The 21,394-nt window shown below is 44.2% G+C and overlaps 1 protein-coding gene across 4 annotated transcripts in view; it reads right to left on the bottom strand.

Annotated features, from left to right (window-relative positions):
* The window catches only part of LOC137371218 (copper-transporting ATPase 2-like), a 189,371-nt gene that overhangs the window by 62,165 nt on the left and 105,812 nt on the right, over nucleotides 1-21,394 (bottom strand). For all 4 annotated transcript variants that reach the window (XM_068033409.1, XM_068033408.1, XM_068033410.1 and 1 more), the window contains exons 10-11: nucleotides 11,615-11,742; nucleotides 357-511 (exon numbers count right to left, since the gene is read on the bottom strand). In XM_068033409.1, the coding sequence (XP_067889510.1) occupies nucleotides 357-511; nucleotides 11,615-11,742 (283 nt within the window). The remainder of the gene's footprint in view (nucleotides 1-356; nucleotides 512-11,614; nucleotides 11,743-21,394) is intronic.

Here is a 21,394-nt window from a genome sequence, read left to right on the forward strand (position 1 = left end):
AGGGAACGGTCCCTTCGGAATGTTGACAGGGGAAGGGAGGGGAAGTTGCGTTTGGTAGTGGCATCACGCTGGAGGTGGCGGAAATGGCGGAGGATGATCCTTTGGATATGGAGGCTGATGGGGTGGAAAGTGAGGACAAGGGGAGCCCTGTCACGGTTCTGGGAGGGAGGGGAAGGGTTTCTTGTTTTTATTGCCAAACATCAGTCTGAAAAGTACTTTTGAAAAGTACCTTGTTCTAAAATTTCATTATAATTCTACAAGTCTATTACAAATTAATGGCACTCTTAAAACTATTGTTGATGTATGCACAAATGTAAATGTTCTTTAATTGCACAATGCAAGGATGGCAGATCTACCTTTGATGTCTGTGCTTCTTCTACCAGCTTAACAATTTGTGACAATGTTGTTTCTGGACCAACATGGGTAGCTTGAATAAGCAGAGAACCCTGTGCATTAATAGAACCAGCAATCACTGTATTTCCTGCTCTTTTTACAACTGGCATAGGCTCTCCTGTAAGAACAAAATCAGAAAATTAATTGTGTATTGTGGGAACAGAGTCATAGAGTTATACAGCACAGAAACAGAACCTGTGGTCTTACTTCCATATGCTATCCTCGTAGACTACACATATTTAAGAGCAATGTCAAGCCAAAGCCATAACATAAAATAAGCTGAACAATCATCAGTCCTTTCCAGTACTGGTTGTCAAGAAATCAGAAAGACATTCAAGTGTGGGAGGCAGCTCAGGGAAGATCAGTTTGCCACGAGTTATGAGGAAAGACTGGAGACACTTGGGCTTTCCACCTTAGAAAAGAGTCATCTGAGAGGTGAGCTTATAGAATCAGATGAAATTATTCAGGCTTTGAAAAATGTTTATCTCGAATATGCAAGAGTAGCGCAAAGGAACACAGGTTCAAATGAGCAAAAAGTAAATTCTAGATATCAGGAAATATTTGTTCACACAAATCAAGATCAGCGGTGGCTAATAAATCAGAGCAGAGGAACAGTGTGTACCTGATTGGAAGCAGCAGCAGGGCCGGCTGATAAATTAGAGGGGGGAAGAGCGCAAAGCATGGAGGAACGTCACAAGACAGCAGGTAGGTGATTTGTTGGTGAGTTTTAAGGGTTTTCTTTTTCTCTCTAAATTAGGGCAGTGGTTTAAATTAGTACCAGAAAACTACAAAGTACTGCATTAAATTTACAGCTTAGCTAGCTGAACTAATAATTAAAATTTCAATTGGGATAAGTATAACAGCATTAGCACATAGCTGGTCTAGATGCATTAATTAAAATTAATAGTTTATACAAGGTAGTAGCTACATTTTTACACCATGGCAGCTGAGACCAGTTGCTTGCAATTCAGGCGCCATGTGGGAGCCTCAGGACACTTCATGTGTCTTGGGGGAACCATACTTGTAGGATTTCAGCATAGCATCAGGGAGAATGAGTGTTTTCTGGATCATACATTCCAGGGTATGGAATGTCCCCACAGGCAGGAAGAGTTCAAGACAGTGGATGGGTGGCCATGTGGAAGAGTAGGAGGTGGCAGGAAGTGTGACTCTCTAACCAGTACTCAGCATTGGAGGCTACTGGGAGTGACGACACCTTGAAGGAGTGCAGTCCAGTCCGTGGCACCAACGGACAAGGAGCTACACAGGAGAGAACAGCAAAGAGTAGCAATGCAGTCTTTATAGCAGATTCTATAGTTAGGAGTACAGGCATTTCTGTAACCATCATTGTGAGTCTCACATGGTGCGTTGCCTCCCTGGTGCCAGGGTAAAGAACATCACAGAGAGGGTGCAGAATATTCTGCTGCGGTGAGTGAGTCAGAAGTTGTGGTACACATCAGTACCAACGACATAAAGAGGGCAGCTATTGAGCGACTATGATCAGATTTTCAGGAGCTTTTTTAAAAAAAAAGATTTGTTCATGGGATGTGAGAAGCATTGGCAAGGGCAGCATTTATTTTTTATTCAATCACAGGATGTGGGCATCGCTGACTAGGACAGCATTTATTGCCCATCCTTAATTACCCTGGAGAAGGTGATGGTGAGCCGCCTTCTTGAATCGCTGCAGTCCATGTGGGGTAGCTACACCCATAGCGCTGTTAGGATGGGAGTTCCAGGCTTTTGACCCACCGACAGTGAAGGAACGGCAATATAGTTCCAAGTGAGGATGGTGTGTGGCTTGGAGAAGAACTCGCAGGTAGTTCCCATGCATCTGCTGCCCTTGTCTTTCTAGGTGGTAAAGGTCGTGGATTTGGAAGGTGCTGTTGAAGAAGCCTTGGTGAGTTGCTGCAGTGCAAGTTGCAGATGGTACATACTACTGCCACTGTGCACCAGTGGTGGAGGGAGTGAATGTTTAAGGTGGTGGAAGGGGTGCCGATCAAGCAGCAGGCTTTGTCCTGGATAGTGTTGGGCTTCTTGAGTGTTTTTGGAGCTGCACTCATCCAGGCAAGTGGAGAGTATTCCATCACGCTAATGACTTGTGCCTTGTAGATGGTGGACTGGCATTGTGCAGTCAGGTGGTGAGATACCCGCCGGAGAATTCCCAGCCTCTGATCTGCCCTTGTACTTACAGTATTTATATGGCTGGTCCAGTTACATTTCTGGTCAATGGTAACACACAGGATGTTGATGGGAGGAAGGGAGCTAGGAAGGAAGTTTAAAAAATAGGATCTCAAAGCTTGTAATCTCTGGATTAATCCCAGTGCCACGTGCTAGTGAGAGTAGAAATAGGAAGATAGGGACAATGAGGCATGGTGCAGGAAGGAGGGCTTCAGATTCTTGGGGCATTGGGACCAGTTCTGGGGCAGGAGATACCTATTCAAAAAGGGATGGGTTGTACCCCAACAGGACTGGATCGATGTCCTCACGGGGAGGTTCACTCGTGTGGTTGGGGAGGGTTTAAACTAAACTGGCAGGGGGATGGGCAGTAGCATATAGAAGTAGAAAAGAGGAATAACATGTACAAAGTGAAAGTGTTGAATAGTATTAGAGAAGGGAGTGGTACCATATTAGATAGGAGCAGACTAAGAAGGCCTACGAGAAATAAAAATACAGTATGTGAATGCACAAAGTGTGGTAAGGGTGGTGAGCTACTAACACGAATAGCCGTGTGGAAATATGATGTAGTGGTAATAAAGAAAACCGGACTTAAATTGGTGAGAACTGGGTGTTTAATATTCAAAGTGTTCAGAAAGGACAGGGAAGTTAAAAAGGAAGGTGGGGTGGCAGTAATTAGGGAAAACATTGAAATGTTAGAAAGAGAGGATGTCATTGAGCTGGCAAGGTTAGAGTTTCGAAGCAAAAAAAGAGTATGGTGATGCTACTGGGAGTATTCTAAGGGCCTCCAAATAGTGAGAGAGATAGAGGAGCAAATCTGCATGAGCTATAGAGTGGTGATATTGGGGGGACTTTAATTACCCAAATATTGATTGGGATAGTGTTAGAGTAAAGATATGGAGGGGGAGGAATTTCTGATATGCATTCAGGAGTTCTACCTTTACCAATACATTCTCAGTCCAAGTAGGAAGGAGGTATTGCTGGATCTGGTGCTGGGGAATGAGATGGGCCAAGTGGACCAAGTGTTTGTGGGAGAACACTTGGGTTAAGAGCAATCATTGTATCATAAGGTTTATATTAGCAATGGAGAAGAGCAAGGAACAATCTGAAGTAGAACTTCTAAATTGGAAGAAGGCTAACTTCAATGGAATGAGAGGAGACCTAGCCAGAGTAAAATGGAACCAAAGATTGGCAGGAAAATCTGTCACTGAACAATGGGTGATCTTTAAGGAGGAGATGTTTCAAATACAGGCGAACAAGGTACATTCTAACAAGGGTGAAAAGCAGGGGAACCAAAGCCAGGGCATTAAAGCCTAGCTACCCAACCTGAACCCGAGCAAACCCAACTACAGTTAGGTTTTGTTTGTATTGTTTTCTTTTGAACCTACGTTTTGACGTGATTTTTTTTCTGTACCAATATAACATGTTTGATATTTTCGGGTCAGTGTTTGATATTTTCAGGTCGGGTCGGGCATGAAAAATAATTGAAGGACTCGGATCCGGGTCGGGTCCGGGTTGGCTGTGGTCAAATCAGGCCCAGGTCCGGTTTTAATTTTGTACCCAAGCCAGGCTTTACAGGGCATACTGATGACGAGGGAAATAGAGGACATAATGAAACAAAAAAAGGAGGGTGTATGATACATGTCAGGTGAAATCTTCAAGCACTCATGCCTTCATTACCTCTAGACTTGACTATTTCAATGCACTCCTGGCTGGTCCCCCTCATGCTACACTCCGTAAACTTGAGGTCATCCAAAACTCTGCTGCCTAACTTGTACCAGGTCCCTATGCTCGCTGACCTACATTGGCTCCTGATCAGGCAATGTCTTGATTTTAAAATTCTCATCCTTGTTTTCAAATCCCTCCATGGCCTTGCCCCTCCCTATCTCAGTAATCTCCTCCAGCCCCACAATTCTCCAAGGTATCGGTGTTCCTCTAATTCTGGCCTCTTGTAGATCCCTGATTTTAATATCTCCACCATTGGTAGCCGTGTCTTCAGTTGCTTAGGCCCTAAGCTCTGGAATACCACCCCTATACTTCTCTACCTCACTTTCCTCCTTTTAGACACTCCTTAAAATATACCTCTGACCAAGCTTTTCGTTATCTGACCTAATATTTCCTTTTGTGGCTTGGTGTCATACTTTTCCTCTGAAGTGCCTTGGGACGTTTTGTTATGTTAAAGGCAGTATATAAATCTAAGTTGTTGCTGTTATGAACCAGACCAAATAAACTAAGTTGAACGGGGAAATGTAGAGGAAAATAAGACTGGCAAAGAGAGAATATGAGAATAGAATGGCAGTTAACATAAAAGAGAACCAAAAATCTTTTACCAGCATCTAAATAGTAAGCAGATAGTAAGAGGTGGTATAGGTCCTCTTAGGGACAAAGAGGGTGATATATGCTTAGCGGCGCAGGGCAAGGCTAGAATACTTAATCAGTGCTTTGTACCTGTGTTTACTAAGAGTATGCCGACATAATATGGGTAGAAGCGGAGATGGTAGAGGTGATGGATGGGGTGAGCACCGATAGCCAGTCATTCCAGTACATCCTGCCTAAGATTAGAGTGAATAAATCACCTGGTTGCTAAAGGAAGTGGGAGTGGAGACAGCAGAAGAACTTGCATAATCTTCCAATCTTCCTTTGATTCGAGGAAGATGGCACCCTTATTCAATGTACACAGGCTGGTCAGTTTAACATCAGCGGTGGGTAAAGTTTTAGAAAGAAGAATCAGGGAAAAGTTAATAGGCACTTGGAGAAGTTTGACTTAATTAAGGAGAGCCAGTATGGATTTGTAAAAGGCAGATTGTGCTTGACTAATCTAATTGAACTTTTTGATGAAGTAACAGAGAAGATTGATCAAGGGAATGCAATGGATGTTATCTATATGGATTTTAAGAAAGCGCTTGACAAAGTACCACTATAAATGCTGGTTACCAAAATTGAGGCTCATGGAATAGAAATGTCAGTGTCAGTTTGGATAAAAAATTGGCTTAAGAACAGAAAACAGAGAGTAGTGGTTAATGGTTGCTTTTCAGACTGGAGGATGGTAGACAGTGGTGTTCCCCAATATTCAGTGGTAGGACCACTGCTTTTCTTGATACATATAAATGACTTGGACATTATAATACAGAGTAAAATTTCAAAAATTTGCCAATGATACCACACTTGGAGGTGTGGCAAAGAGTGAGAATGATACCAATCGGCTGCAACAGGATACAGACAGGCCAGCAGAATGGGCAGACAAGTAGCAGATGGAATTTAATACAGAGAAGTGTGAGGTGATGCATTTTGGCAGAAGGTATAGAGAAAGGCAATACAGATTTAATGGCACAGTTCTGAAGAGTGTGCAGGAACAGAGGGACCTGGGGGTTCATGTACATAGATCATTGAAGGTGACAGGACATATTGACAGAGTAGTTAGCAAAGCATATGGGATCTTGGGCTTCATAAATAGGGGTATTGAGTACAAAAGCAGGGAAGTTATTTGAACCTTTATAAAGTTCTGGTTAGGCCACAACTAGATTATTGTGTCCAGTTCTAGTCACCACATTTTAGGAAGGATGTGAGACTTCTTGACAGGGTGCAGACAGATTTACCAGAATAATTCCAGGGATGAGCTATTTTAGCTACAAGGTTAGGTCGGAAAAGCTGGGGTTGTTCTCCTTGGAGCAAAAGAGATTTGATAGACGTGTACAAGGTTGTGACAGATTTAGACAAAGAGATGTCCACATTAGCTGATAGCACAAAGAATAGGGGACACAGATTTACGATTTTAGGCAGGAGATGCAGGGGGGAAGGGAGGAAGAACTTTTTTAACGCAGTGAGTGGTAATGTCCTGGAACTGCTGCCTACGAGGGTGATGCAAAGGGAGACGATCAATGATTTCAAAAGAAAACTGGATGTGTACTCAAGGGAAATAAACTTGCAGGGCTACAGGGATAGAGCAGGGGACTGGGAATGACTGGACTGCTTTAGAGAGAGCCAGCATGGACTCGATGAGCTAAATGGCTTTCTTCTGTGCCGTAGAGACAAAACGGCAGAATCATGGAGACACAACTGGGCACTGCAATAGTGTGTGTGTGTGTGTGGGGGGGGGGGGGGGGGGGGGTGTGTAGGGGATGGGAGAGAACATTTGTATCTTTCTGGATGGATTAATTAAGATGAGACAAATGGTCTTCACCCATAATTATCTTGTGTTCTTAATAAGGCCGACGTCTCAAGACACTGTATTGTTCTTGCTCTGTTTGACTGTCCCTCAGCTGTAAAAGATAGGTTGAAAAATGGCAGATGAATTTTAATGGAGGGGAATATAAGAAAATGTGCATTGGAACCAGAAATTATGAAGAGGTCTTCATTAGCAAGAATTAGACAGGAGGATTTGGGGATATTATCGATTACATACTGAAAGTTTCCTGTCATTTTGTAGCTATTACTTGCAAAGGGCGGCACAGTGGCGCAGTGGTTAGCACCGCAGCCTCACAGCTCCAGAGACCCGGGTTCGATTCTGGGTACTGCCTGTGCGGAGTTTGCAAGTTCTCCCTGTGTCTGCGTGGGTTTCCTCCGGGTGCTCCGGTTTCCTCCCACATGCCAAAGACTTGCAGGTTGATAGGTTAATTGGCCATTATAAATTGCCCCTAGTATAGGTAGGTGGTTGGGAAATATATAGGGACAGGTGGGGATGTGGTAGGAATATGGGATTAGTGTAGGATTAGTATAAATGGGTGGTTGATGGTCGGCACAGACTCGGTGGGCCGAAGGACCTGTTTCAGTGCTGTATCTCTAAACTAAACTAAACTAATGAAATACTAAGCTATATCTAGAGGCCAGTTTATTGAACAAATCTGTAGATTGATATGTTAACAAAATAAATATCTGCCCTAATAATCTTCAAAATAGTTGAGTAGGTTGAATAATGTACTATGCTCTACGTACTAAATCTCACGCTTAATGGAAGTGCTGCATTCTTCTTTGGCCTCCTTATCTCGAGAGACAATGGGTAAGCGCCTGGAGGTGGTCAGTGGTGTGTGGAGCAGCGCCTGGAGTGGCTATAAAGGCCAATTCTGGAGTGACAGGCTCTTCCACAGGTGCTGCAGAAAAATTTGTTTGTCGGGGCTGTTACACAGTTGGCTCTCCCCTTGCGCTTTTGTCTTTTTTCCTGCCAACTGCCAAGTCTCTTCGACTCGCCACACTTTAGCCCCGCCTTTATGGCTGCCCGCCAGCTCTGGCGAACGCTGGCAACTGACTCCCACGACTTGTGATCAATGTCACAGGACTTCATGTCGCGTTTGCAGACGTCTTTAAAGCAGAGACATGGACGGCCGGTGGGTCTGATACCAGTGGCGAGCTCGCTGTACAATGTGTCTTTGGGGATCCTGCCATCTTCCATGCGGCTCACATGGCCAAGCCATCTCAAGCGCCGCTGACTCAGTAGTGTGTATAAGCTGGGGATGTTGGCCGCCTCGAGGACTTCTGTGTTGGACTCCTGCCACCTGATGCCAAGTATTCTCTGGAGGCAGCGAAGATGGAACGAATTGAGACTTCGCTCTTGGCTGACATACGTTGTCCACGCCTCGCTGCCATAGAGCAAGGTACTGAGGACACAGGCTTGAAACACTCGGACTTTTGTGTTCCGTGTCAGTGCGCCATTTTCCCACACTCTCTTGGCCAGTCTGGACATAGCAGTGGAAGCCTTTCCCACGCGCTTGTTGATTTCTGCATTTAGAGACAGGTTACTGGTAATTGTTGAGCCTAGGTAGGTGAACTCTTGAACCACTTCCAGAGCGTGGTCGCCAATATTGATGGATGGAGCATTTCTGACATCCTGCCCCATGATGTTCGTTTTTATGAGGCTGATGGTTAGGCCAAATTCATTGCAGGCAGCCGCAAACCTTTCGATGAGACTCTGCAGGCACTCTTCAGTGTGAGATGTTAAAGCAGCATCGTCAGCAAAGAGGAGTTCCCTGATGAGGACTTTCCGTACTTTGGACTTCGCTCTTAGACAGGCAAGGTTGAACAACCTGCCATCTGATCTTGTGTGGAAGAAAATTCCTTCTTCTGAAGACTTGAACGCATGTGAAAGCAGCAGGGAGAAGAAAATCCCAAACAGTGTAGGTGCGAGAACACAGCCCTGTTTCACGCCACTCAGGATAGGAAAGGGGTCTGATGAGGAGCCGCCATGTTGCATTGTGCCTTTCATATTGTCATGGAATGAGGTGATGATACTTAGTAGCTTTGGTGGACATCCAATCTTTTCTAGTAGTCTGAAGAGACCAATTCTACTGACGAGGTCAAAGGCTTTGGTGAGATCAATGAAAGCAATGTAGAGGGGCATCTGTTGCTCGCGGCATTTCTCCTGTATCTGACGAAGGGAGAACAGCATGCCAACGGTCGATCTCTCTGCACGAAAGCCACACTGTGCCTCAGGGTAGACGTGCTCGGCCAGCTTCTGGAGCCTGTTTAGAGCGACTCGAGCAAAGACTTTCCTCACTATGCTGAGCAGGGAGATTCCACGGTAGCTGTTGCAGTCACCGCAGTCACCTTTGTTTTTATAGAGGGTGATGATATTGGCATCGCGCATGTCCTGAGGTACTGCTCCCTCGTCCCAGCACAGGCATAGCAGTTCATGTAGTGCTGAGAGTATAGCAGGCTTGGCACTCTTGATAATTTCAGGGGTAATGCTGTCCTTCCCAGGGGCTTTTCCGCTGGCTAGAGAATCAATGGCATCACTGAGTTCCGATTTTGTTGGCTGTATGTCCAGCTCATCCATGACTGGTAGAGGCTGGGCTGCATTGAGGGCAGTCTCAGTGACAACATTCTCCCTGGAGTACAGTTCTAGGTAATGCTCAACCCAGAGGTCCATTTGTTTGTGTTGGTCAGTGATTATGTCCCCTGATTTAAATTTGAGGGGGGCGATCTTCTTGATGGTTGGCCCAAGAGTTCTCTTAATGCCATCATACATTCCTCTGATGTTTCCGGTGTCTGAGGCCAGCTGAATATGACTGCACAGGTGTTGCCAGTAGTCGTTTGCGCAGCGCCTGGCTGTTCTTTGTGCAGTGCTTCTGGCTGCTTTAAGTGCTTCGGATGTTAACTCGCTGGGGGCTTTTTTGTAGTTCAACAGTGCAATGCACTTAGCAGCTATGACAGGTTCCAGCTCTTCATTATGAGATTGAAACCAGTCTGCATTTCTCTTCGCACTTTTGCCGTAGGTGGTCAAAGCTGACTCATAGATGGCGTCTCTGATGTGGGCCCACTTGGTCTCAGCATCCCCTGTGGGAGTGTTTTGAAGGGCTGTTACAAGTGAATTTAGAAATTTTTGAAACAGCTGTGGATGAGAAATTCTGCTCGTGTTGATGTGCGGGTGGCCCTTCTGCTTGGAATGATGCAACTTCTTTGGTCTGAGTCTAACCTTGCTGCACACCAGGGAGTGGTCGGTGTCGCAGTCCGCACTGTGGAAGTTGCGTGTGATTTGAACACTGTTTAATGGAAGTGCTGCATAATCACAGAAATTTATGCAAGATACTCTCTACTCCAGGTTAGTTAAAGTCATTTTGCCACCCACCCACCCCCCCAACCAAAATATGAACTGTCGAAAATTTAATTAAGTAATTGCACTAAATTAGCATAGCAGCACTTCTATTTATCCACATTATCCAGGACTTCAAATTAAGAAACTTCTAAACAATAGCAGACTATCTCTACAGTGGAGATGGTTCTTGGAACATTGAAAAACTGGACAGGTTACTTTTCATTTAAAATGTTTCATATGATGGTGCAATTTTCAAAAAAATATAGGAACAGGAAACAGCCATTCAGAGCCCTTGTGCATATCATGGCAGACCTGTACCTCAACTCCATTTACCTGCCTTAGCCCCATATACCTTGATATACATACCTTACAAATATCTACTGATCTCAGTCTTGAAAGTTCCAATTGACCCAGATGTCCTTATTTAATTAATTTGCCTGTTTTATGTTATTATTTCTTGACATATTTTGGTGAAAGTTGAAAATGAACACTAAGTGGATGCTGTGTTAATAACAAAAGCCTGTTTGAAAATCTGGTTTTAGCCTGCAAGTTTGGGGCTAATTGATGATTATCATGATTTGAACTTGCCTGGAGGTGTTAAAAAAGACATCTGCAGGTTTAGCACTCAAGCACTGATTAGAAGCAATTTTCATGGAGCGGTATATGTTGCCTCCATGTGTCTACTTCTACTGAAGATGGGCAGTGTGCTGGCTGACACACAACAGAATGTTTCAGGGTGGCTCAGGTACGGAAGGAAAGGGTGGGCAGGTTCTCTGACATGACACTGGAGGTCCTGGTGGAAGAGGTCCAGAGGAGGGAGGATGTCCTATATGTGTGGAGGGGAAGGAGCTTATCTTGCCTCCTTCTCTCTCTCTCTCCCTCAGTAGTTTGTCTTGCTCTGCCTGACCTCGTCCTTCTCCCATTCCTCCTCCAAACTTTGGGAAACACCTAGCAAGTGCTCATAACCAAGTACTCCCTTTCTCTTCGTGACTCATATAAGGGTGTCAATAAGGTAGCATCGCACAGAACTCCCTCCCTCCCTTCAGGTGAAGTCCTTGGAATAAATGAAACAAAAACAGAAAATATTGGAAATACACAGCAGGTGAGGCCTTTCATCACAGACCTGAAATACTAACTCTGCTTCTCTCTCCACAGATGCTGCCTGACCTGCTGATAATTTCCAGCATTTTCTGCTTTTGTTTCAGATTTCCAGCATCGGCAGTATTTTGCTTTTCCTTGGAAAAGATGTTGGTAAAGTCCTGACAAGGTATCCCAGAAAGTCCCGCGATGTGTATCAAAAGCCCTCTTCAAATCTCCAGCAGCAAGTCAATCGTGAAAGTTGAGCATGGGTTTATGTACCACTTCAAATCCTCAGCAACGAGTTCTTTATTCCTATTCAGGTGGTTTTTAATTAAAGTATCTGGGGAAAATTACCCCCATAATGATTTGGCATCTTTAAAAGGAACACATTGCAAGAGACATAGTAACTCTGGTATACTTTAAACAAAGAGGACCAAAACATACCTGTAATGAGAGATTCATCTGCCATGGAAGAACCTTCTATTACTTTTCCATCCACAGGAAACTTGCCACCAGGGACCACCTTAACAATGTCGCCCCTTTGGACAAGATCCACAGGTACCTGCTCCTCACTGAAAGAAACAAAATCATAGATAATGTTTACGTTTGCACATTTCAGGTTGCAAGATATTCAGAAAGCTGCATTTTCTGTAATAAACATTGCCATCCTCCACACCCATTAAAACTGTTAGCAATGTAAAGGTCTTGCACAGACAGGACAGGTGCATGATGTAACCCATCATCACAGAGAAAATCTCCTGCAGGTTTCGCAAGTAACTAAAGTATCAGGAATGCTTCCTAAATTCCAACAACTGTGGGATGTGAGATTTATTGAATCATCATGTGAGAATATATTGAAAAACAAGTTAATAAAAGCTTTAAAGCTCTTTTACTGCACTTCTTCTTTGGCTTGTTTCTTGTTCAACGCAACATCACATAGCTTGACAGTATGAGGATGTCAGGATACTATCAGTTTCCAATGTTTACTGTATTGCCTTTAAGACATAAAGCAAAGACAAGTCATTTGGCCACAGGTGCAAGAGAAAACCAGAGGCACAATCACCACAGGTTATACACCTCCTAGAGGTTGGATACGTTGGCACTGGCACATGATATCGGGAAAAGCAAGATATAAATACTGCTTTTAATGTAACCCGCCCAACAGGTTTGGGTCAAATGCCCATTTTACACCCTGCCCAATTTTATTCTCCATTGAAATCAATGGTGAGCATAGACCAGTTAGGTCGAGTGCCCTGTTTCTGTGCTGTAAATTCTATGTAAATCTGCTGTTCCAGCAAAGCACAAACGCATTATTTTCCAGCTTCACAATACTGGTACATCCACTACTAATTTAGCAGGTAACCCATGCTGAAATCATACACTAAAAGCAACCACTTATCGTAAACAAGCCAAATTGTTCACATTTCCTGCATTACAACACTGATGACACTTCAAAAAAAAGTACTTCATTGGCTGTAAAGCACTTTGAGACGTCCAGTGGTCATGAAAGGCCCAATATAAATGCAAATCTTTCTTTTTTTATTGATCCAAAAGCTTGGAAATAGGGAAGAGAATGAGAATACAACACAAACTGAATCAAGGCAGATCAACTCATACAATATGGCCTTAAACAGTGTGAGATTTGGAAATGGTGCTGTGGATTCACACATCATTTGGAATCAAATCAAGCTCAAACTGATAGCATAAGTTACTCTATCATTTGTAAGGAACCAGTGGAGAAACAGTTTTGATTTTAACTTCTTTTCCAGTGGGCATGACTCCATAGCACAAATAATTTACAATTCAACATGCATGAACAGGCAACAAGAACAACTTTTGTGATCAACTTGAAAAACTTGTATTGGTGGAATAGTACTTACTCTTTGTTACGACCAAGGCGGGAGTAATGCACTGTTAATTCAGTCCCACTACTCCACAGGTCGCAGCATATTAGTAAAGTTACCCACCTACCAAAAAACAGCCAAATTAAACACTTTATTTATCCCCCAGAATAAAGCACAACAAACCAGTTTCTTTAAACAATAACAAAATTAATTATTTATTAATAAACCAAGTTCTAAACGATGAGAGATTTTATAACTGCTTATTCTTCCTAACCCTCATGCACACACATACATTCAAAAACCAATGGTTAACCTGTTTTTAAAACGTTGCTTTAAGTTGCAACGGTTTCTTAGGAATAATAAAATAATTAGTTGTCAGTCTAATAGGATATTTCCAGATCAGTGAGGTGTCCTAGAATCAAATAGTCAAATGCCACTCGAAGTCTCTCCAGGTGAAATTAATGAACAGTCTGTGATGGGTAGGCGTTCAAGGCAATTCGTCTGCAGCAAGCATCACATCAGCTCTCTCAGCAAAAGGTGTACCAACAGGTCTTCGTAAATTTTAAAGTAGCAGTCTAATAGTAGAAACTCTCTTGAAATTTCAGGATCTCCCAAAAAACACAAAAGGCAACAGGGCTCATTCTTGAGGCAGGAGGCAACAGCAATCTGCCACACCCAAAACACGAGGCTTCCTTTCTGCAAAGCAGTGTTCCTCTACAGAGTGTAGCAACTCCCCTTTCTCCAGATCTTTTCTTCTCCAGGGTTTTTTTTTTCCTCTCTCCAGGCAGAACATAGCCCCAACTCAAATGTAAGATTCCTTTTTTACAAGAAAGACAAGCCTTCCTTTCAGGGAGAGGTCATTTTCTGGTCTGCAAACACAGGTCTCCAGCAGCAACTGGCTTTTCAACCCAAAAGTGAAACTAAATTTTCAACAACCAAGTCACCAGAGTCATACATCTTTCTGGTTGCTTGGATACAAGTTTTACAGCCTGCACTTCAAAGACCAAGTCAGCATTCAGTGTTCACAGAAAATCCCCTTCTCCCAGTTTTTAAAGCCAGAGACCTCTTAGTTTAAAAAAAAACTCTTGAGTCATCTTTGGGTAGGAAAAAAAAAACAGACTTGCAATTGTACAGTGACTTTCACAACCCCAGGATGTCCTGTACTTTACAGCTAATGAAGTACTTTTGAAGGTAGTCACTTATAATGTAGGGAACACAGCAGCCAATTTGTGCACTGCAAGCTCCCACAAACAGCAATGTGATAATGACCAGATAATTTGTTTTTCTTGTGATGCTGACTGAAGGATAAAGATTAGCCAGGATACAGGGGATTACTCCCCGGCTCTTCTTTGAAATAGTGCCATCAGATTTTTTACATCCGCCTAAGGGGGCAGATGGGGCCTCAGTCAACATCTCATCAGAAAGAGGGCACCTCCAACAGTGCAGCATTCCCTCAGTATTCCACTGGAGTGTCAGAAATGATTCTTGTGCCTAAGCTCTGGAGCCCTAAGTCAAAGTATCACACTTTTCACTTTTTATCTAAACCTTCTCTAATTCATCAATTCAAGACTCAAATCTAGACCCATATGTGGGTTTCATCAAAGGTTTAAACAAAACTTTGTTGGTAATAGCTGCATGTTGACTGGATATTTTCAATGAATTCTGAATAATTGCACCTAAATATTTTTCCATTTCTTTACCAATGAACGTCACTTCTTGATGTATGCATTTCATGTTTATTGCTCTGATGTTGGGAATAAAAGGATGTTTATGCACAAGAAATATTTAGGGATATAGAAAAATCTTATTAGAGTTTCTCAGAAAAGGGCTTTAAATATGAGCCAGGCTCAATAGAAGCATTCTCATATCTGAGTCAGAGGTTGGGAGTTTAAATCTCACTCTGGGATCCCATGGCACTATTTAAAGAGTCAAGGAATTCTTCACTGTCCTGACTAAATTTGCCCCTAAATCAGTGTATCTGGTCATTTATCTCATTGCTGTTTGTGGGGCCTTGCTGTGTGCAAATTGGCTGTTGCATTTGCCTTTAACACTTCAAAAGTAATCAATTGGCTGTGAAACACTGTGGAATGTCCTGAGAACATGAAGGGTACTACATAATACTAATTCTTTTGAAGAGAAATAGTTGCTGGAGATGAATTATTTTTATTGAATGTATTCACACCTATGTCACAACAGATAGCAGCACCAGGCTGGGGGACAAGAAAAGATCACTAGGCTATCTTTTAAAATATATAATGCTGCAAAATTCAAATATGTAGAGCCTGACGGGGTGACCTTAGAGGTCCAAAATGGCATCCGCAGTGAGTGCGCACACTCCCGGTACGAGTCATGTGGGACACTATTTTGGCAAGGGTGTTAGCACATGCACCGTGAACATCCACCAGAAGTATGCAGAGTAGGCAGATCATGAGGTTACATGCGGATTTGACACCAGTACTGCCATATGGACCTTGCCGCTTCAATTAACACCCTCTCTTAATCATACGCGGATGAACACCCATTCAACAAAAGATAGGACTCCACACCAGCACTATTTAAAAGGATCATCGATTACTTTCACGTTAGTTGCTGGTTGATTTCCACTGGCTGCTGCCACAATTGTACAAGTGTCTTGTGCTTTCTCAAGTTCTTTAAAGTTGCTAATGTCTACAAGGGAGTGATGTAGGAGGTGCTGAGGGACTTGGTCCTGACTTCAAGGCGTCTGCACAAATCAGATGCTCCCAGACATGGGTGCAGTAGTAGGCATTTCCCTTAGAATGCAGCACGACCTGCAGAATGAGCAGAGGTGACAGTGAGCAGGACAAGTCGCTGGACAAGGGAGGAAGGGTAGAAGGGTTCTCAGCAGGAAGCCACGTCTCCCCAGGGTATTCAGGGAACAATTGTCCTACCAAAACCTCAGTGAGGAATGATGTGCCAGACATCTGCATTTCAGTAAGGACATCCTCTATGAAATCAGACACCATTTTATTTTATTTCCAAAATATACTTTATTCATAAAAATCTGTAAAAATTACATTCCCAAACAGTTTAAAACAGCATCAAGTCAAAAAATACAAACAGTGCAAAGGTGATCAGTTTCCTTCTGTACAATCATGAGTTGCCTCACAACCCTTCCATTTCACTGTCATGCCATATACATTTTTACATTTACAGCACACAACATTTTCCCGATACAGTTTGAGGGGTTTCCCATGGATCCAGCCCCTCAGTTCAGCTTGGTGGGGGGACCTTACACTGTGGTCTTTCCCCATTGAGCCTTTGCTGCGGCTGCCCCAAGCTTTAGTGCGTCCCTCAGCACGTAGTCCTGGACCTTGGAATGTGCCAGTCTGCAACATTCGGTCGTGGACAACTCTTTGCACTGGAAGACCAGCAAGTTTCTGGCAGACCAAAGGGCGTCTTTCACCGAATTGATATTCCTCCAGCAGCAGTTGATGTTTGTCGTGGTGTGTGTCCCTGGGAACAGCCCGTAGAGCACAGACTCCTGTGTTACAGAGCTGCTTGGGATGAACCTCGACAAAAACCATTGCATCTCTTTCCACACCTGCTTTGCGAAGACACATTCCATGAGGAGGTGGGCAACCGTCTCTTCCCCACCACAGCCACCGCGGGGGTATTGTGCGGAGGGGGCGAGACTTCGGGTGTGCATGAAGGATCTGACGGGGAGGGCCCTTCTTGCCACCAGCCAAGCTACGTCTTGGTGCTTGTTTGAAAGTTCTGGTGATGAGGCATTCCGCCAAATGACTTTGAAGGTCTGCTCGGGGAACCATCCGACAGGATCCACCGTCTCCTTTTCCCGTAGGGCCTTGAGGATATTCCGTGCAGACCACTGCCTGATGGACCGGTGGTCAAAGGTGTTTTCCCGCAGAAACTGCTCCACGAAGGATAGGTGGTACGGCACGGCCCAACTGCATGGAGCGTTCTGCGGCAATGTGAACAGGCCCATCCTTCGCAACACCGGGGACAGATAGAACCTCAGCACGTAGTGACACTTGGCGTTTGCGTACTGGAGGTCTACACACAGCTTGATGCAGCCGCATACGAAGGTGGTCATCAGGATGAGGGCCATGTTGGGTACATTTTTCCCGCCCTTATCCAGAGATTTGAACATCGTGACCCTCCGGACCCGGTCCATTTTAGATTCCCAGATGAAGCGGAAAATGGCTCAGGTGACCGCCACAGCGCAGGAGTGGGGTATGGGCCAGACCTGCGTCACATACGACGCCTGCTGCAGCCACAACTGCCACCTCAAAAGCAGGGTGTGGAGCAAATTGCCAGTGGTTGCGAAGATGCCCATGGCCATGCACCTTTAGGTGTCAGTTGCCTTCAAGGAAATATTTGAAACGTCTCGCAGTTTGCTGTCCAATGTTTTGTAACGGAGCTCACTGAGGCTCTGTATTCAAAGAGAGCTGATTAAATTTCTTTCTCTCATGCCAGACAGCAGCAGGCAGAGCAACATGCTGCTTCACAAAGACTGCAGGCTTCCCCATCATGCAGGGTGCCAATGACGCATGCACGTTGCTTTGCACGCGCTGCATACCAATTCAGATGCTCTGTAACGGAAAGGGATTTCACTCTCTCAAGTTCCAGCTATACACAGAGAATCAAGCAGATCAATGCACAGTATTATGGCAGCAGTCATGATGCCTTCATTCTGCGACAGTCTACTGTGCTATCTGCATTTGAGCCACCATGACAAACCAAAGGGTCTCTACTGGGCGACAAAAGCCATCCACTGACCACATGGTCGATGATGCCGGTGCACAATCCACACACGTGGGCAGCATCCATACAATGTAAGCCATGCTGTCACAAAATGTGATACAGCAGACCACTTGCATGCAGAAACAATGCTTCTGCTGCCTGCACCCCTCTGGAGTCGCACTGCAGTATTCGTCAGAGCATATGTCAAGATTCATGGCGGTCTGCCTTATGCTGCACAACCTCACCATCACGAGGACACAGCCCTTGCCACCAGCTATACGTCAGAGGAGGAGGAGGAAGAAGCAAACTAGACAGCACCTGCCTAGCCTGGCTATCCGTGAACAACTCATCTGACTGCGATACCATTAAACGTAACTGCAATTCCCCATTCACCATCAGTCCTACCTACACCTTACTTTCCCTCCGTCACTGACCATCACAGTGCAAAAGTATAAGCCAACACAAAATAAACATTTCAAACCAAACTTATAAATCAAAGCATGCCATATTGCATACAAACATCAACTAATCACCCTTGTATATTCCATTAGCGCCCGTTTTCCATGTGCCTTTGCCTATCCTCGTGTTCCTATATAGTGCTACCCCAGTGGCTGAAGCATGGCTGGCGGAAAGATGTTGACTTACAGTGGAGGAGACTGCAGATGGCTTGGATGACCTTGAGCAGTTCTGGGCCTAGAGGCCCAGCTTCAGACAGTACCATCTCGAAATGGGTGGTAGCAATCAGGGCTGGCTAGCTGACAAGCAACAGCAAATGTACTGGTAGAGTGGCAGTGGTGAGAGGACAAACATCATCATCCCGAGAGAGCAGCCACTGCCACTCCCAAGGTGGTGCCTCAGCAATCCGAGGAATCTGTTGCATTATGAACCATTGCCTCCATAAGCAAATCTCTCCTGGTATAATCTCAAGGGAGCGGTGTGATCTGCAGACTAAGGGGAAAGGCACACTGGTCATTTTCTTTGCTGCAGCCTTATCCTGTGTGCATTACTTCTTCCTACTGCTCCGTCTCCATTATAACAGCATACAAAGGAATGGCTCTGTGCTGAGAGGCGGAATGAGACACATTTGCCTGCCTGAAACTACTGAAAAGTAGTTTGCAGAAACCACTCAGCAGCACAGCTTAAAAAAATGATTTATTTTCCAATTGCTTCAGCCAAAACTGGCATTTCAGACAAAGGTTGTGATCTCAACCACTTTCCTCTTTTGACAAGTCATACAGGTATCTTAAAAGGCTTAAATTAAATCAGGTTCTATTCTAGTGTAAATGGAGGAATTTCTGCAGCAATATTTGCCCTCATTACCCTGTTATTTCCATACATGCATTACTTTGGAGCAAGCACGTCTTCAGTTAATATCTGGTTCCACTAAAATTTAGTGTGTATTTTAAAATGGAAGTAACTGTGGCATTTCTGACTTACACTTTAAATTCCAGCCCCTACACCAGACTACAATATTTTTGCACAGTAGCATGGTGGTTATGTTACTGGACTAGTAATCCAGAGGCCAAGACTAATGGTCAGGAGTTCAAATCCCATCACAAAATTGGGGAATTTACATTGTTAATTAAATAAATCTGGAATAAAAAGCTAGCATCAGAATGGTGACCATGTTGTAAAAAAACACTTGGTTCATTAATACGCAATGTGATTGATTCTTTCTGCCTTCTGAAATGGCCTAGCAAGCTACTCAGTTGTACCAAACCACTACAGAAAGGCATAGTAAGAATAGGTCACTCGGCTTTGACCATGCCAAAATTGGGAAATTTGTCCCACAAACAAGTCAAGCAATAGCCTGACATAGTCATACTCACAGAACCACACCTTTTAACCAACATTTCAGGAGCAGCACGAGGTACATCTAAAAATAAGGTGCCAACATGGTGAAGATACAAATCAGGACTACATGCATGTTAAACATTGGAAGCAGCATGTAACTGAGCTAAGAGATCCCACAACAAAAGGATCAGATCAAAATGCTGCAGTCCTGTCTTCAGTCAATTTGATTCACTCCACATGATAACAAAAAAAGGATAAGCATACTGGATACATCAGAGCTTTGGGCTCTGACAACATCCCAGCTGTGGTGCTGAAGGCTTATGCTCCAGAACTAACCTCATCTCCAGGCAAGCTGTTCCAGTACAACTACAACACCGGCACCTACCTGAAAAAAATGGAAAATTGCCCAGGTATGCCCCGTCCACAAAAAGCAGGATAAATCTAATTTGGCCAATTACCGTCCCACCAGCCTACCCTCAATCTTCAGTGAAGTGATGGAAGGCATCGCTGACAGTGCTATCAAGTGGCACCAATAATCTGCTCATCGATGTTCAGTTTGGGTTCTGCCAGGACCACTCAGCTCCTGACCTCATTACAGCCTTGGATCAAACATGGACAAAAGAGCTAAATTCCAGAGGTGAGGGGAGAGTCACTGCCCTTGACAGCAAGGCAGCATTTGACTGAATGTGCCATCAAGGAGCTAAAATTGAATTAATTAGGAGAAACTCTCCACTGCTGATGTTGTACACAGCACAAAGATTGTGATTGTTGGAGGTCAATCATCTAAGCCTCAGGACATCACTACAGCAGTTTCTCAGGGTAATGCCGTGGACCCAATCATCTTCAGATGGCTCATTACTGACCTTTCTCCATCATAAGGCAGACAGAGGGCTGTTTGCTGATGATTGCACAATGTTCAGTTCCATTCACCAGTATTCAGATAATGTGAAGCAGTATGTGCCTACATACAGCAAAACCTAGACAACATCCAGGCTTGGATTGAAAAGTGCCAAGTAAGATTCACGCCTCACAAGTGCCAAACAATGACCATTTCCAACAAGAGAGTCTAACCATCTTCCCTGACATTCAACATTACTACTGTTGAATTCCCCACCACCAACATCTTAGAGTTCACCATTGACCAGAAACTTAATTGGACCAGCCACAGAAATACTATGGCAACAAGAGCAGGTCAGAGGCTGGATATTCTGCAGTGAGTTACTCACCTCCTGATTTCCCAAAGCCTTTCCACTATCAACAAGGCACGAATCAGGAGTGTGATGGAATACTCTCCACTTTCTTGGATGAGTGCAGCTCCAATACTCAAGCAGCTTAACACCGCCCAGGACAAAGGGGCCTACTTGATCGACACATCATCCACCAACTTAAACACTCAATCCCTCCCTCCACCCTGCGCACCGTAGCTGCAGTGCAGTGCAGCAATTCACCAAGATTTCTTCAGCAGCACCTCCCAAACCGATGACCTCTACTACCTACAAGGACAAGGACAGCAGGCAAATGGGGACACAACTACTTCCAAGTTCCCCTTCAAGTCACACGCCATCGACCTTGGAAATATATTGCCATCCTTTCACTGTCGCTGGCTCAAAATCTTGGAACTCTCTAACAGCACAATGAGAGTACCTTCACCACATGGGACTGCAGCAGTTTAACAAGGCAGCTCACCACCATCTTCTCAAGGGCAATTATGTATGGGCAATAAGTGCTGGCTTTGCCAGCGTGCCCACATCCTGTGAATGAAAAAAAAATCACAATTTCCCTATATCCTCTGTGTAAATGCAGGTTTTAACAGTAAAAAATGATTGCTACTTGAACCTGCAGTACACACACGATGTACGTTGCG

Source organism: Heterodontus francisci, chromosome 6 (assembly GCF_036365525.1).
Source record: "Heterodontus francisci isolate sHetFra1 chromosome 6, sHetFra1.hap1, whole genome shotgun sequence".
Taxonomy (NCBI): Eukaryota; Metazoa; Chordata; class Chondrichthyes; order Heterodontiformes; family Heterodontidae; genus Heterodontus; species Heterodontus francisci.